Here is a 15,440-nt window from a genome sequence, read left to right as displayed (position 1 = left end):
ATACGTACAAGGAAACTGTCTTTAATAAAACAATTAGATCAATCTATATTTGCAGGATCTGTCCCCAATTCTCTTCAGATATGCAGCAAATTCACCTGCTCCAGACACTGCTTTCATATTAAGGTGAAAAAGTCACCACAATGACTTAAGACAGTTCTTAATTACAGATACAGATCCAGCCATGAGGAGCAACTGGCAATACCCGCCTGACGTATTAACATTGCCAGTGAATGGAGCTCTGTGCTCCTTACATCATTGCCCTGGAGTGTTAAAGTGGGAACCACTAGCAAGCAAATGATGTATCGTCAATATCAAATGCAGAATGAAGTTTAGAAGGTGGAGTGTGTGGTAGGGATGTACATTCATCTCATCCGTTTCGGTGGGTACATGTGTATCTTACCAACTTTTTAGTACATGCCAAAAATAGAGAATATGCATGTAGTTTTAGTAACAAGATACATACATGCTAGAAAGTCGGCAAGGTACACGTGTACCCAACAAAACGGATGTAATGAATGCACATCCCTAGTACATGGCAATGCTACTAGATTATAGAGCAAGCAATCTTATTTCTTTTGATAATATTCAGAAAGCATTGCCAGTTTTGCCTCTGCATAATGGAGGTACTGCTCTAGCCCAGTGGCACAGAGGCTGTGCACTGCCATGTGGAGAGACCTGGGTTGGTCAGGGCCAAGAATGCTGCAGAGGAAGTGCTCACAAGCCCTGGGGGAGGGAATTCCAGCAACTGCAGGATGACTAAGTAATAAAATCGGAGAAAGTTCCCAAGGAAGGCTCTTGGTTCTGATTAAGCTGGAAGCCCAAAAGGAGCCATGAAAGCAAGGAACCATGATGATTTTGTGTATTTTAACTGCCAGGAGATTGTCTGATTAAAAAAAAAGCAGTTCATACTGTCAGGGTCAGTAGAGAGCAGTATGAGTTTTCTGGCACGGGAGGAGTCAGTGGTGGTAGCGCTCCTCACTGTGTGGCTGGGAGATTCTGCTGTGCCACTGGTGGGGATGTCCATCCCAGAAGACACACAGGCAGCAGGGAATAGCAGCAGCAAGCAGTCGAGTCACATGGAGCCTGGACCCTGCTTGTCATGTTTGACAGGTCTCTTCCTGTTTTATAGTAAAAGCACGAGGACATTTTTTTACTTTCTTATACTACTCTCTTCTGTCTTCTCCTACCACCCCTCTGTTTGCTACCTAATCACAGAAAACTTATGGTTACTTACTGAGATCCTCCAGCATCTCCTTCCAGTTCTCGGCCTCCGGGGACTTGGAATGATTTTGTATTAAGTTCATTAATGCTTCTTTTAATTTCTGAACCATCTTAGAATTCTGTTCAAGTTCAGATAGGAAAGCCTACATGGGAAAGAGAGAGCATAAATGTTCTGAGAGGAGGAAAGACATGAGAATGTACAGCATTCATTAAAGAAACACTTTGCTTCCCCTGGACTAAAGAACTATCATACAACTAGGTTAGTTCTTATTTAAGGAGGACTGGCATGCCATTTCTCATGCTGTACATTTGTCAAGTAAAACCCACCTTTATAATTTGAAATCTAACCTGTCAAAGCTTCTTTACTAGACTACAGTAATGACTAAAGTTGCAAGCATCTGACTGTACTGTACATAGTCATAGAGGCTGTAGGGTAAAGAGGTGACATCCCACCTCCAGTCACACATTATTCTGAATAAGGATCAAATTGCTAACTCAAGTGTCCCTACTACACTAAAACACAAAAACAAAGTTCACATGACACAGAAAAAGCTTTTCTTTCAAAAACTAAAATGCCACTGCTCCCCTGGCTTTTTTGTTTCTACCAAGTTGTAATCATATTGGACCTGGGAAACAGTGAAGTATCTCCTTCTAAGGGAACCCCACAAGCCTCGTCATCAGAACTACATGTTGCGCTCTCATACCGGCTCGTGTGTCAGAAGATCTTGCTTTCTACCTTGTTTTGCTCTGCTTGTGTTCTGCTGGGGGTTGTGACCAGTGCAGACAGTGCTTGTTCCTTTGACTCCAGCCATCTCAATACCACAGATGCCTCCTGGTGAACCTCGCGCATCCTGTCCAGCCAGGCAGACATTTGCTTCTTACGGTCTTGTAATAGTTTGCCAAGGCCCTCGTACCTCTGAATCACATCGGATGTATCACACTGGATCTCAGTCAAATCTAGCACAGCAATGGAGAGGCAGAGCAATCTTAATCCAAACAATGTTTGCTGTTGTTAACCATGTCTTACCTACACATCAGTCACCATCTACAAGGCTTTAGCTTTCTGTCTTACAAGAAGAAATTCAAAGGGGACTCCTAACTTACACCTTACTCTCAGAAGAAGATAACATCTCCAGTCTATCTGCTACTCTGTCTTGACCAAGTAGTAAATATTTTCTTTAGAGAATAAGCTGTAATTTAATATTGCACCTCAACACAGCTGTTTGATCTGTTTTGCGCAATAAAGAAATTGATGCTCAGTGGCACTTAGCTGGATAAGTCTGCCATTGATTGTACCCAGTTATAATTACTTAGCTGGATAAGTCTGCCATTGATTGTACCCAGTTATTGTTACTCGGCAACTTAGCTGGATAAGTCTGCCATTGATTGCACCCAGTTATAATTACTTAGCTGGATAAGTCTGCCATTGATTGTACCCAGTTATTGTTACTCGGCAACTTAGCTGGATAAGTCTGCCATTGATTGCACCCAGTTATAATTACTTAGCTGGATAAGTCTGCCATTGATTGTACCCAGTTATTGTTACTCGGCAACTTAGCTGGATAAGTCTGCCACTGATTGCACCCAGTTATAATTACTTAGCTGGATAAGTCTGCCATTGACTGTACCCAGTTATAGTTACTCGGGTAACTTAGCTGGATAAGTCTGCCACTGATTGCACCCAGTTATAGTTACTCGGGTAACTTAGCTGGATAAGTCTGCCATTGATTGCACCCAGTTATAATTACTTAGCTGGATAAGTCTGCCACTGATTGCACCCAATTACAATTACTTAGCTGGATAAGTCTGCCACTGATTGCACCCAGTTATAGTTACTCGGGTAACTCAGCTGGATAAGTCTGCCACTGATTGCACCCAGTTATAGTTACTCGGGTAACTTAGCTGGATAAGTCTGCCATTGATTGTACCCAGTTATAGTTACTCGGGTAACTTAGCTGGATAAGTCTGCCATTGATTGCACCCAGTTATAGTTACTCGGGTAACTTAGCTGGATAAGTCTGCCATTGATTGTACCCAGTTATAATTACTTAGCTGGATAAGTCTGCCATTGACTGTACCCAGTTATTGTTACTCGGCAACTTAGCTGGATAAGTCTGCCACTGATTGCACCCAGTTATAGTTACTCTGGTAACTTAGCTGGATAAGTCTGCCACTGATTGCACCCAGTTATAGTTACTCGGGTAACTTAGCTGGATACGTCTGCCACTGATTGCACCCAGTTATAGTTACTCGGGTAACTTAGCTGGATAAGTCTGCCATTGATTGTACCCAGTTATAGTTACGGGTAACTTAGCTGGATAAGTCTGCCACTGATTGTACCCAGTTATTGTTACTCGGGTAACTTAGCTGGATAAGTCTGCCACTGATTGCACCCAGTTATAGTTACTCGGGTAACTTAGCTGGATAAGTCTGCCACTGATTGTACCCAGTTATTGTTACTCGGGTAACTTAGCTGGATAAGTCTGCCACTGATTGTACCCAGTTATAGTTACTCGGGTAACTTAGCTGGATAAGTCTGCCACTGATTGTACCCAGTTATTGTTACTCGGGTAACTTAGCTGGATAAGTCTGCCACTGATTGCACCCAGTTATAGTTACTCGGGTAACTTAGCAGGATAAGTCTGCCACTGATTGCACCCAGTTATAGTTACTCGGGTAACTTAGCTGGATAAGTCTGCCACTGATTGCACCCAGTTATAGTTACTCGGGTAACTTAGCTGGATAAGTCTGCCATTGATTGTACCCAGTTATAGTTACGGGTAACTTAGCTGGATAAGTCTGCCATTGATTGTACCCAGTTATAGTTACGGGTAACTTAGCTGGATAAGTCTGCCACTGATTGTACCCAGTTATAGTTACGGGTAACTTAGCTGGATAAGTCTGCCACTGATTGTACCCAGTTATAGTTACTTGGGTAACTTAGCTGGATAAGTCTGCCACTGATTGTACCCAGTTATAGTTACGGGTAACTTAGCTGGATAAGTCTGCCACTGATTGCACCCAGTTATAGTTACGGGTAACTTAGCTGGATAAGTCTGCCACTGATTGCACCCAGTTATAGTTACTCGGGTAACTTAGCTGGATAAGTCTGCCACTGATTGCACCCAGTTATAGTTACGGGTAACTTAGCTGGATAAGTCTGCCACTGATTGTACCCAGTTATTGTTACTCGGGTAACTTAGCTGGATAAGTCTGCCACTGATTGTACCCAGTTATAGTTACGGGTAACTTAGCTGGATAAGTCTGCCACTGATTGCACCCAGTTATAGTTACGGGTAACTTAGCTGGATAAGTCTGCCACTGATTGTACCCAGTTATAGTTACTTGGGTAACTTATCTGGACAATTCTGCCACTGATTATATCCAGTTGAGGCTACTAGGGTAACTTTAGGACAGAGGTGTTTCTGACCTCACTTACCCAGCTAAGTTCATCTGGCTAGTACTAAAATCGGTACTAGCCAAGGTAATGTCAGCCTTGCCCCTGGAATGCCCCCTGCTCTATCTGGCTACATTTAGATTGTAATGACCCAGGAAAAACTTTGCTGAGGAAATTCACATCACAGGGTTTATCCGGCTAACTTAAAAGAATCCGTAGAAATCCTTTCCAAAATCTACCTCAAAGGTTTTTTGGGCGTATTCTGTTCTTTCTTTTTTATCTTCAGTGTTTGTGTCTAGCAAAGATTTGAGCTAATGCTGTAGATTTGTTTCCCAGAAGCCTTTTTCAGCACAGTATTGGATTTTTCCTTGATTTTTTTCATATTCTTAAAAATAAAAACACCCACAAATTATTTAAGAATGTAGTGGATTTTGTTCATTTCTTTTTATAAAAGAGTGCAAGGAATGTCATCTCATCATGTTACATTGCACCATGTGTGCACCCATTTCATGCTTCCTGTATGAAATCTTGTTACTTTCAGAGCAAACAGGATGCAAATGCTAGCAGATTTTGATGTACAGATATTCGGAAGGCTGTGCATGTGCAGAGGTAGTAAGACTAAGGACATACTGTGCTCTCACCTTTGCAGGCATGGTATCCATTTACACTGTCTGCAGTGCTTCCTGTAATGGGAAATACAGAACTTCAGCAAAACAGAGAAGCAAACCAGGACTAGCAGCATATACAAGACAACAAGCGTTCTCTACAGTGCACACTGCCTCAGTTGTTCCAGCTACACCATTCTCTACAGCAGGGGTCGGGAACCCATGGCTCGCGAGCCAGATATGGCTCTTTTGAGGGCTGCATCTGGCTCGCAGACAAGTGTCGCCATACTTCGCGGTTCCCCGCTGACCCAGCTGCTCCCCGGTCCTCCGCTGCCCGGGCTTAAAATGCTGTCAGCCCGGGCGGAACGCGGCAGGACAGCTGGAGTCAGCGGCACCGGCGTGCTCTCTTCTCCTCCCCCCCCCCCCCCCGCGGCCCGGAAGAGGAAGTGGAGAGCATCGGGTGCCTGCGCGGGAAGAAGAGACCACACTAGCGTGGTCTCTTCTTCCGCGCAGGCACCCGATGCTCACCACTTCCTCTTCCGGGCCGCGGGGGGGAGGAGAAGAGAGCACGCCGACTGGAGTCATCCGGGTACCTGCGCGGGAGTCATCGGGTGTCAGCCGGGTGCCAGCGCTGGAGTCATCGCGCAGGCACCCGATGCTCTCCACTTCCTCTTCCGGGCCGCGGGAAGAAGAGAGCACGCCGGTGCTCTCTTCTTCCCGCGGCCCGGAAGAGGAAGTGGAGAGCATCGGGTGCCTGCGTGGGAAGACCCGCGCAGGCACGCTAGTGTCCGACGGGAAGAAGACTGCAGCGCGGCTCGGAGGAAAATGAAAATCTTCAACCGCGGCCGATGGGACTCCGCCTTCGCCTCCGCGAGGGCTGAAAATGAAGGAGGTTAGCGTTGGGAGGTGGCTGCTGCTGCCGCGAGTTCCCGGGGGGGGGGGGGGGAGAGAGAGTGAATGAGCGAGCAAGCATGTGTGTTTGAGATCCTGTGTGTGTGAGAGATTGCATGTATGTGAATGATTGAGAGCCTGTATATGTGAAAGAGAGTATGTCTGTGATTGAGATCCTGCCTGTGAGAGAGAGAGCATGAATGTAAGTTTACTATTGGGAACCTGTATGTGTAAGTTTGTAATTGAAAACCTGTTTGTTTGAAAGAGTATGTGTGTATGATTGAGATCCTTTGTGTGTGAGAGAGATCATGTGTATGTATGATTAAGAGCCTGTGTGTATAAGAAAGAGAGAGATCATGTGTGTCTGTGTCTGATTGACAGCTGGTTTAGGTGATGGAGCATGTGAGTATGTGATTGAGAGCCTGTGTTTAAATGAGAGAGAGAGACCATGTGTGTCTGTGTGATTGAGAGCTGATTTAGGTGAGGGAGCATGTGAGTATGTGATTGAGAGCCTGTGTTTAAATGAGAGAGAGAGACCATGTGTGTCTGTGTGTGATTGAGAGCTGATTTAGGTGAGGGAGCATGTGAGTATGTGATTGAGAGCCTGTGTGTAAATGAGAGAAAGAGAGGACATGTTTGTAAGCATGTGAATGAGAGTCTGTGTGTGAGAGAAAAAGACAGCATGTATTTATGTGATTGAAAGCCTGTGTGTGTGTAAGCGTGAAAAGATAGACAGCATGTGTGTAAATGTGTAATTAAGAGCCTATATAAGTGAGAGAGAAAAAACATTTGTATATGTGAGTGACTGAGAGCATGTGTGTATAGGTGTGTCATTGAGAGCCAGTGTGAGAGAGAGCGCTGGTATGTGACTGAGAGAGGAGAAAGTTCCAAGCAAACCACCCCACCTCCTGCTAATTCAGAACAATCTCAGGACACCTGTTCCCAGGTATGCAGAGCAAAAAAATTTTTGTATCCTTATTATTTTTCATTACTGGATCTTTGTGTCTGCTATTTTGAAATATTTTGTTGGTATCTGGAAATGTTTTATATGAGTTTTTAATTATTGGATATTCCACTCATCAGCTGTTTCGAAATATGTTCTTTTTGTTAGTACAGTTTTACTGCTGATGATTTTATATTTCTTGATTTGTTTTATAAGGATGTGTGATGTTTCTTTTTTTCCTTTGTTACACTGCATACAGAGACTCTGGCTTGTTGCAGTTTCCAATTCAGTTTTTGTCTGCATGCTTCTTGTTATGCGTTTTGGTCTCTTTATTCTATGTTAGGTGAGGGACAGCACGTGATTCAGGTGAGGTTTTCTGCTGGCGTGTAGTTTCTGTGTAGGACTCTATAGCAGCCTGACTTGGTCCGTTTTCCTAATAGGAGATGTATTGATGTCTTAAGGCCTGGTGTAATATTTTCAGAGACTTATTGTACTTTAAAAGTGTGATCTTACATAAAATGCACACATTTACTTGTATTTAGTTTTAAACATATTGTATGGCTCTCATGGAATTACATTTTAAAATATGTGGCGTTTATGGCTCTCTCAGCCAAAAAGGTTCCTGACCCCTGCTCTACAGCATCTTCTGCTGCCAGAAGCTATAGGACTCTCAGCACTCCACCACCATTCCCTCCAGTTTCTACCACTGAAAGCCTGTTCACCAATATTCTTGTGCACTGTGATTTACCCCAATATGGCAGCAGGAGTTTCAGAATATGATACATCCCAAAGTAAAAGAAACTTCACAGCTCCAACACAGGTTCTGGGGGTTGCTGTTATGATCTAATGGCATAACACTTGTTTATTGTTTATAGCCTCTTGTAAATATTGTATATAGTCCCAGTAATTGTGTTACCTGGTACTGTTCAAAGTTTATCTCTTCTCTCCTTCTACTCTTCCTGCACTATGTATTTACTCCCTCCTCGTCCCCGCCCTGTTATTTGTATTTTCAGTCTTTCAGTTACAATGTTAACCGGTGTGATGTTTGCATACTAATACCGGTATATAAAAGTTTTAAATAAATAAAATAAATAACACTAACACTAGAATATTCAAAATGACGTCAAAGAACAAATATCTTTTAAACTTAGTTACGTACGCTGTACGAAAATCTCAACACCCGGAGAAATTCTTATATTTCTTATAAGAACATAAGAACATGCCATACTGGGTCAGACCAAGGGTCCATCAAGCCCAGCATCCTGTTTCCAACAGAGGCCAATCCAGGCCCTAAGAACCTGGCAAGTACCCAAAAACTAAGTCTAAGTCAAGGTGAGACCACACCTTGAATACTGTGTACAATTCTGGTCGCCGCATCTCAAAAAAGATATAATTGCGATGGAGAAGGTACAGAGAAGGGCTACCAAAATGATAAAGGGGATGGAACAGCTCCCCTATGAGGAAAGACTAAAGAGGTTAGGACTTTTCAGCTTGGAGAAGAGACGACTGAGGGGGGATATGATAGAGGTGTTTAAAATCATGAGAGGTCTAGAACGGGTAGATGTGAATCGGTTATTTACTCTTTCGGATAGTAGAAAGACTAGGGGACACTCCATGAAGTTAGCATGGGGCACATTTAAAACTAATCGGAGGAAGTTCTGTTTCACTCAACGCACAATTAAACTCTGGAATTTGCCGCCAGAGGATGTGGTCAGTGCAGTTAGTATAGCTGTGTTTAAAAAAGGATTGGATAAGTTCTTGGAGGAGAAGTCCATTACCTGCTATTAAGTTCACTTAGAGAATAGCCACTGCCATTAGCAACAGTAACATGGAATAGACTTAATTTTTGGGTACTTGCCAGGTTCTTATGGCCTGGATTGGCCACTGTTGGAGACAGGATGCTGGGCTTGATGGACCCTTGGTCTGACCCAGTATGGCATGTTCTTATGTTCTTTTTTTCCATTGCGCTTTCGTTTCCAGGGTCAGTGCAGTTACAACAAGCCGCGTGGAGCTTTTCAACGAAACACCTCCACTAGGTCTCCAGCGTGGTCTCACTCCTTTCGGGGCAGACAGCCCTTCCGAGAAGGTACCCATCAAGGAACCGCTGCAAAGTCCTCACAATGAGATATGGCCAGCCTATTCCTCCATTCCAGACTTAGGTGGTTGGCTGTCCCTATTTCTTGAGGAATGAGCCAAAATTATTTCGGATCGGTGGGTCCTTGAAGTAATCGAAAGAGGCTATGCGTTAGTTTGCTCGGAATCTCCTGGACCTCTACTTGATCTCTCCCTGCGGAACTCAGAAGCGCTCAGCGGTGTGCCAGACTCTCAATAGGCTTCAAGCGCTCGGTGCCATAGGCCCGGTCCCCCGCCAGGAACAGGGATCCGGCCAGTATTCCATCTACTTCGTCGTCCCCAAAAAGGACGGCTCCTTTCGCAGATCCTGGACCTCAAGAGAGTCAACAAGGCCCTCAAGGTTCCCCATTTTTGGATGGAGTCCCTGAGGGCGGTCATAGCGACGGTTCGTACAGGGGAGTTCCTTGCCTCTCTCAACCTGATGGAGGCCTACCTTCACACATCCCGATCCGCCAGGAACATTTATCAAGATCATGGTGGTATTGGCGGCCTTCCTCCGGTGGGAGGGAGTCCTAGTCCACCCGTACCTGGACGACTGGCTCATTCGGGCAAAGTCAGAGGACCTGTGCGTGATAGTGGTCAACCGGGTCTTGTCTGTTCTCACCTCCCTTGGGTGGATAGTCAATTTCTCAAAGAGCAACCTCAAGCCCTCTCAGGTCCTCGATTTCTTAGGAGCACGCTTCGACACTTGTGTGGGCAAAATTCTGTTAACCGAGGCCCATGCACTCAGGTTCATGGGTCAAGTCCAATATCTATTATCTCTCACAGTCCCCACGGCCTGGGATTATCTCCAGGTTGTGGGCACTATGGCTTCAACTATAGATTTGGTTCCCTGGGCCTTTGCGCATATGCGTCCTTTGCAGAAAGCTTTGCTATCCTGCTGGAAGCCGGTCTCGGAGGAGTTTCAGACACCCTTACCACTTTCCAATGTTACCATCGACAGCATGCAGTGGTGGTTCTCTCTCGCCCACCTGTTGAAGGGGATGCCCTTGCAGACACCTCAGTGGATTGTTGTGACAACAGATGCCAGCCTCTCCGGCTGCGGAGCGGTGTGTCAGAATCAGTATACCCAGGGACAATGGACCCTAAATCCATTCTCAGTGGCACATCAATCGTCTGGAGACCTGAGCGGTCCATCTGGCTCTCAAGACTTTTCTGCCCTTGATCCATCGCAAAGCTGTGCGAGTCCTCTCAGACAATTCCACTACGGTAGCTTACATCAATCGCCAGGGGGGCACAAGGAGTTGTCTGGTTGCCCTGGAAGCCAGCAAGCTGCTAGCCTGGGCAAAGCGCCATCTGGAATGGCTAGCGGCCTCCCACATTGTGGGGAAGGAGAACACTCAAGCCGACTTCCTGAGTCGTCAGCATCTAGACCCCGGAGAGTGGGGGTGGTCCTTAGAGGCGATGGATTTGATCGTGCACAAGTGGGGGGTCCCTCAGTTAGACCTGATGACTACTCTAAGCAATGCAAAGGCCCCCAGATTCTTCAGCCGCAGAAGGGAGCATTGCTCAGAAGGAGTGGATGCACTGGTCCTACCCTGGCCTCACGATGTTCTCCTTTGCATGTTCCCACCTTGGCCTCTGGTGGGAAAGGTACTCAGAAGAATAGAACTCCACAGGGGGCCGGTCGTCCTCGTGGCACCGGAGTGGCCTTGGAGACTGTGGTTCGCGGGTCTGGTGAACTTCGCTACGGACAGTTCTCTCTGCCTCGGCCATCTGCCAATCCTCTTCTGACGGGGTCCAGTATTTTTCGATCAGGCGGATCGCTTTTGTCTAGCAGCCTGGCTTTTGAGCGGCAGCGACTAAGGAAGAAGTGTTATAAGGAGGAGGTTATCTCCACTCACTCTGTTGCGGGCCCGAAAGACTTCTACCTCTCTGGCTTATATTCGGGTATGGAGAGTGTTTGAGACTATGTGCGCTGAGTTCGGAGTTCCGGCGCGTAAGGTTTCGGTGTCCCAGGTTCTCTCCTTCCTGCAGAATGGTCTCTCCCAAAGGTTAGTCTTGTGAGTACAGGTTTCAGCGCCCAGTTCCCTCTCTGGGCGGGTCGATGGTTACCCGTTGGCAACCCATCCGGATGTCATTCGGTTCCTCAGGGGGGCTAAGCATTTGAACCCACCTGTCCGGGCTACTTGTCCATCGTGGAGCATTAACTTGGTTCTCCACGTTCTTTGCAAGGTGCCCTTCAAACCCCTTCGGCGAGCCACACTTAAGGATCTGACCCTTAAGACTATCTTTTTGGTCTGTATTTCCTCAGCCAGGAGAGTGTCCGAGCTCCAAGCCCTGTCTTGTAGGGAGCCTTTCCTTTGCTTTTCTGATTCAGGTGTTTCCCTCCAAACAGTCCCCTCCTTCCTGCCAAAGGTTGTCTCCTCCTTTCATGTAAATCAGTCAGTGGAGCTCCCTGCTTTTTCTCCAGAGGATATTGCAAACACACCTGGCACGGATCTACAGCGCCTCGATGTGAAGAGGGTCCTACTGCAATATTTGCAGGTGATGTATGATTTTCGAGTCTCTGATCATCTCTTTGTCTTATGGAGCGGGCCGAGTAAGGGGAATAAGGCTTCTAAAGCTACTATCACTCGCTAGCTAAAAGAGGCAATTGCTTCGACGTATATTTGTCAGGGCCGGTTGGTTCCGGAGGGCCTAAAAGCTCACTTTACATTCTCAGGCTACCTCTTGGGTGGAGCGTCTGTCAGTCTCGCCGCAAGAAATCTGCAGAGCAGCTACTTGGAAATCCCTATATATACCTTTGCGCATCATTGCCTCGATGTTCAGGCGCCAGTCTTTGGCTCTTTTGGCAGACAGGTACTTCGAGCGGGACTGTCTCGGTCCCACCCTGTTTAGGGAAGCTTTGGTACATCCCACAGTCTGGACTGATCCGGGTACGTCCAGGGAAAGGAAAATTGGTTCTTACCTGCTAACTTTCGTTCCTGTAGTACCACTGATCAGTCCAGACTCCCGCCCTGACTACATCTACATTGCTACATCCACTCGGAATTTCTCTTTCACAGGTTCTTTTTGGGATTCTCTACTTCCTATTTGAGCTTTAAGGCACTGGAAGTTCATCCGAATTGTAAGGCACCGGAGGTATCTGCTATTTATATATTGATAGCTGTGTAAGAGCATTTTTCATACATGTTTGAATTTCTTGTTTCATTTTGATAGTTACAGTTGTTTACTTGCTTGATCTTATTTTGGTTCTCTGTGCTATTTTGGCTGCTTTGATATTGATTATACTGAAGGGACACAGGGTGAGCACTGTCCTGATATAGGATACCTTTTCAGTTTTTCTCTGGCTCCCTCTGCTGGACAGGAGGCTCAACCCACTGTCTGGACTGATCTGGGTACGTACAGGGAATTACACTTTTTTTTTTTTTTTTTTTTTTTTTTAACTTTCCTGATGGCAGAGAAATTGAGCTTCCCTGTTAATTACTGGAGGGCAGCACAGGGAAGGAGGAGGAGTGACTGGACCACCAGTATCGCCCCAGACGACAAGCAGGTCACCGGGAAAGTATTCCTAGGCTGTATAACGAGGGGCAAGCCTCCCTAGGATCCCATAAGAGTGGGAAGACAGAGCTGTCTCCCTGAAAACAGGAGTTTTGAATTCCTTTACTCAAAAAAATTTTTTTTAAATATAGAATTAAGGTAATATTTGCTTGATCTGAAAGACAAGAACACAGAAGAAGGAAAAATCTCACAGGGAGAAATAAATTGAGAAAAGGAAGGGAGCCGCAGGTTCAGCTGCCTGCATCTGCTGGAGACAGAGAAATACTGAAGGGATGCAGGGTAGGCTCTGTCCTGATATAGCTTTTCTCTGTCTCCCTCTGCTGGTCAGGAGGCTCAACCACTGTCTGGACTGATCCGGGTACGTACAGGGAATGCGAGATGCACAAAGATGCGCGCGAGATGGCGTTGCCGCGGTCTACCTTGCAGTGTGCCGACCAAGCTTAAAGCGGGGCCCAGCCCACCAGGGGGCTGCTCTGCCAGCTCATAAGCCCACTTCCCTATGCCCCAACGGGATCGCGAACAATGTCAGTACGGCACGCCAAGCAAGGAGACTGCAGGAAGTCTTCTCTGAAGGTAAACCTTCTCCCCCTTTTTTTTTTTTTTAAACTTACTGGGCTCAGCGCTTACTGGCTGATTCCACAGACTATCTCCAGCTGCGGGGGGAGAGGGCTTTGGCCGTCACCGCCGCTCTCGGCTTCCTGCACCCGCTGCCTTTCAGCTGCTTCAGCAGCAAAGCCCATGCCAGGAAGCGGCTACCGGACCAAGACACCCCAAAGAGGGATCTCGGAAATCTCCTCAGGAATTCTCAACTGGGGGAGGGACCTTAGGTATCACCGCAGGAGAGCGGGGCTCAATCTTCCTCTCAATTTAAAGGTAAATTTCTCCTTCGAACTAGTGCTGTAATCCCACTAAACACAGCTGTTGGTGTGGGGATAGTGTCCACATCTAAGAGACAGAGAGATACTGGGATAACAGCAGGGGTTTATCCAGGGTGAAGTTTATTTATTTTAAAACTTTTTTATACCGGCATTCGTAGGGCACATCATGTCGGTTTACAAATAACTGAGAAAGGAAAGGAAATTACAATGAACAGGGGAGGGGTTAACTGGGTGATATACAAAGAAGAGGAGAGGAGAGTCAAACAGGCAGCGTTACAAAAAGAACCAATATACAAGGTTAATTGGCATGTGCACTTGAGATATTTAGTATATGAAACTTATTACAGTAGGACAGGGGCCGGTGCACCTAAGAATGATTAAGGGGGGGGGGGGGTAGGGAGGGAGCGGAGGCGGGGGGAGGTGGGGGTGGTGGGAACCGGGTACAAACGGTGATAGTTTTCAGGGCGAAGTTGATGGTGGTGTGGGGGAGAGGAGAGTGGGGGAGAGGAGAGTCAAAAGTTGGCTTTGAAACCTGACTCCGTCTCCATCTGCTGGCAGGAGAGCACATAACCCATTGGTCCTGAGTCCATCTGACTTCATGCTAGGAAATTGGGAATTTATATGCACATCTATCCAAAGTGGAAGAATTGAAACTGGGCAGAGTGGATAGACCATTCTGGTCTTTTTCTGCCATCATTTACTATGTTACTGTGTATAATTTGAGGTTAATCCAATAAGTATCGCCACTAGAACTGCTGCCTTTCACCATGCATGAACCTGAGCAAATTGTAAGAGCCGGAATTATTTGGCCTCCTACAGGACTGCAGGTGCACAGCTCACCTGCCTTGGAATGGACATCTGGTACAGTTATTTCCATAATCTGATTCTCCAGTTCTGTCCCTTTGTGTGTGATCAGTGCCACCTGGGCATCTTTACCTTCCCATTCTTCCAGGAGAGCCTGTGAAAAAGCAGACGTGAAGTAACACAAAAGAATGATAAATGTACAAACATGCAAACACATGCACACAGACTGTGCAAAGATTCCCTTCCCACCTGTACATCCTGCATCCTGGTCTCCAGCTCCTGGATGCTCACGCAGGTATCCATGGAGGGCACAGCCCCTTCCTTCACCTTCAACCACTTCCTCATCAACCCAACCAACTTCCGAAACTCAGCCAGTCCTTCTCGGCAAGACAAGGCCTCTTTTTCTCTATAAAAGCAAAAATTATTTGATTGATTTTAAACATTTATATACTTCCTTCTGAAGACTATGAACAGCAGTATCAGGTGGTAGCAACACTTACAAGTTTTCAGCTTTGCTTAGGTAGTGGTGAGCAGAACTTACTCTCTCAGGAGATCAAAATGAAACATCACCTAGAAGCACCAGGTTCCTCCAGTGCAGCTTACAAAGCAAGTGAAGCACAAAATGATTTCTTAGATATATGGGATGTGCGACACTTAGGGGCAGAGTCACCGAGTTCCCCCCCAACCCCCTCCTCCAGATAGGCCCAGGAAACCAGGCCCTTAGGGTGCAATTTTCAAGGCTACCCGCACTGGAGCAAAATCTGGGGATATTTTAAATCACAGACTTTGCACCAGGTTTTCAAAGAAAAATATACAAATACTTTCCCTTTGAAATCTTCCTAGGGAAAAAATACTTGCAGAGATTTGTGCTCTACTTTTTCTGCAGATACTTTATCCAGCTCACACGGTTTTGAAAATCCAAAATTATGCACATTGCTGCCTCCCCCAATCAAACCCTACCCATAGAAATGCCTCCAAAAATGCAGGTAAAATCATGCATGCTGAAGAACACGTGTAACTTTCAATTTTCAAGGGACTATTTCCATGGATAAAACATCTTTTTA

At 46.0% G+C, this 15,440-nt stretch overlaps 1 protein-coding gene across 4 annotated transcripts in view; it reads right to left on the bottom strand.

Moving 5' to 3' along the window:
* Positions 1–15,440, bottom strand: part of MACF1 (microtubule actin crosslinking factor 1) — a 513,108-nt gene that overhangs the window by 231,426 nt on the left and 266,242 nt on the right. For all 4 annotated transcript variants that reach the window (XM_029570961.1, XM_029570962.1, XM_029570959.1 and 1 more), the window contains 5 exons: positions 14,626–14,782; positions 14,413–14,530; positions 5,260–5,301; positions 1,958–2,178; positions 1,235–1,364 (listed from right to left, as the gene is read on the bottom strand). In XM_029570961.1, the coding sequence (XP_029426821.1) occupies positions 1,235–1,364; positions 1,958–2,178; positions 5,260–5,301; positions 14,413–14,530; positions 14,626–14,782 (668 nt within the window). The remainder of the gene's footprint in view (positions 1–1,234; positions 1,365–1,957; positions 2,179–5,259; positions 5,302–14,412; positions 14,531–14,625; positions 14,783–15,440) is intronic.

The sequence above is a fragment of the Rhinatrema bivittatum genome, chromosome 11, assembly GCF_901001135.1.
Source record: "Rhinatrema bivittatum chromosome 11, aRhiBiv1.1, whole genome shotgun sequence".
In the NCBI taxonomy this organism is placed as follows: Eukaryota; Metazoa; Chordata; class Amphibia; order Gymnophiona; family Rhinatrematidae; genus Rhinatrema; species Rhinatrema bivittatum.
This window is presented reverse-complemented; position numbering and strand designations above follow the sequence as displayed.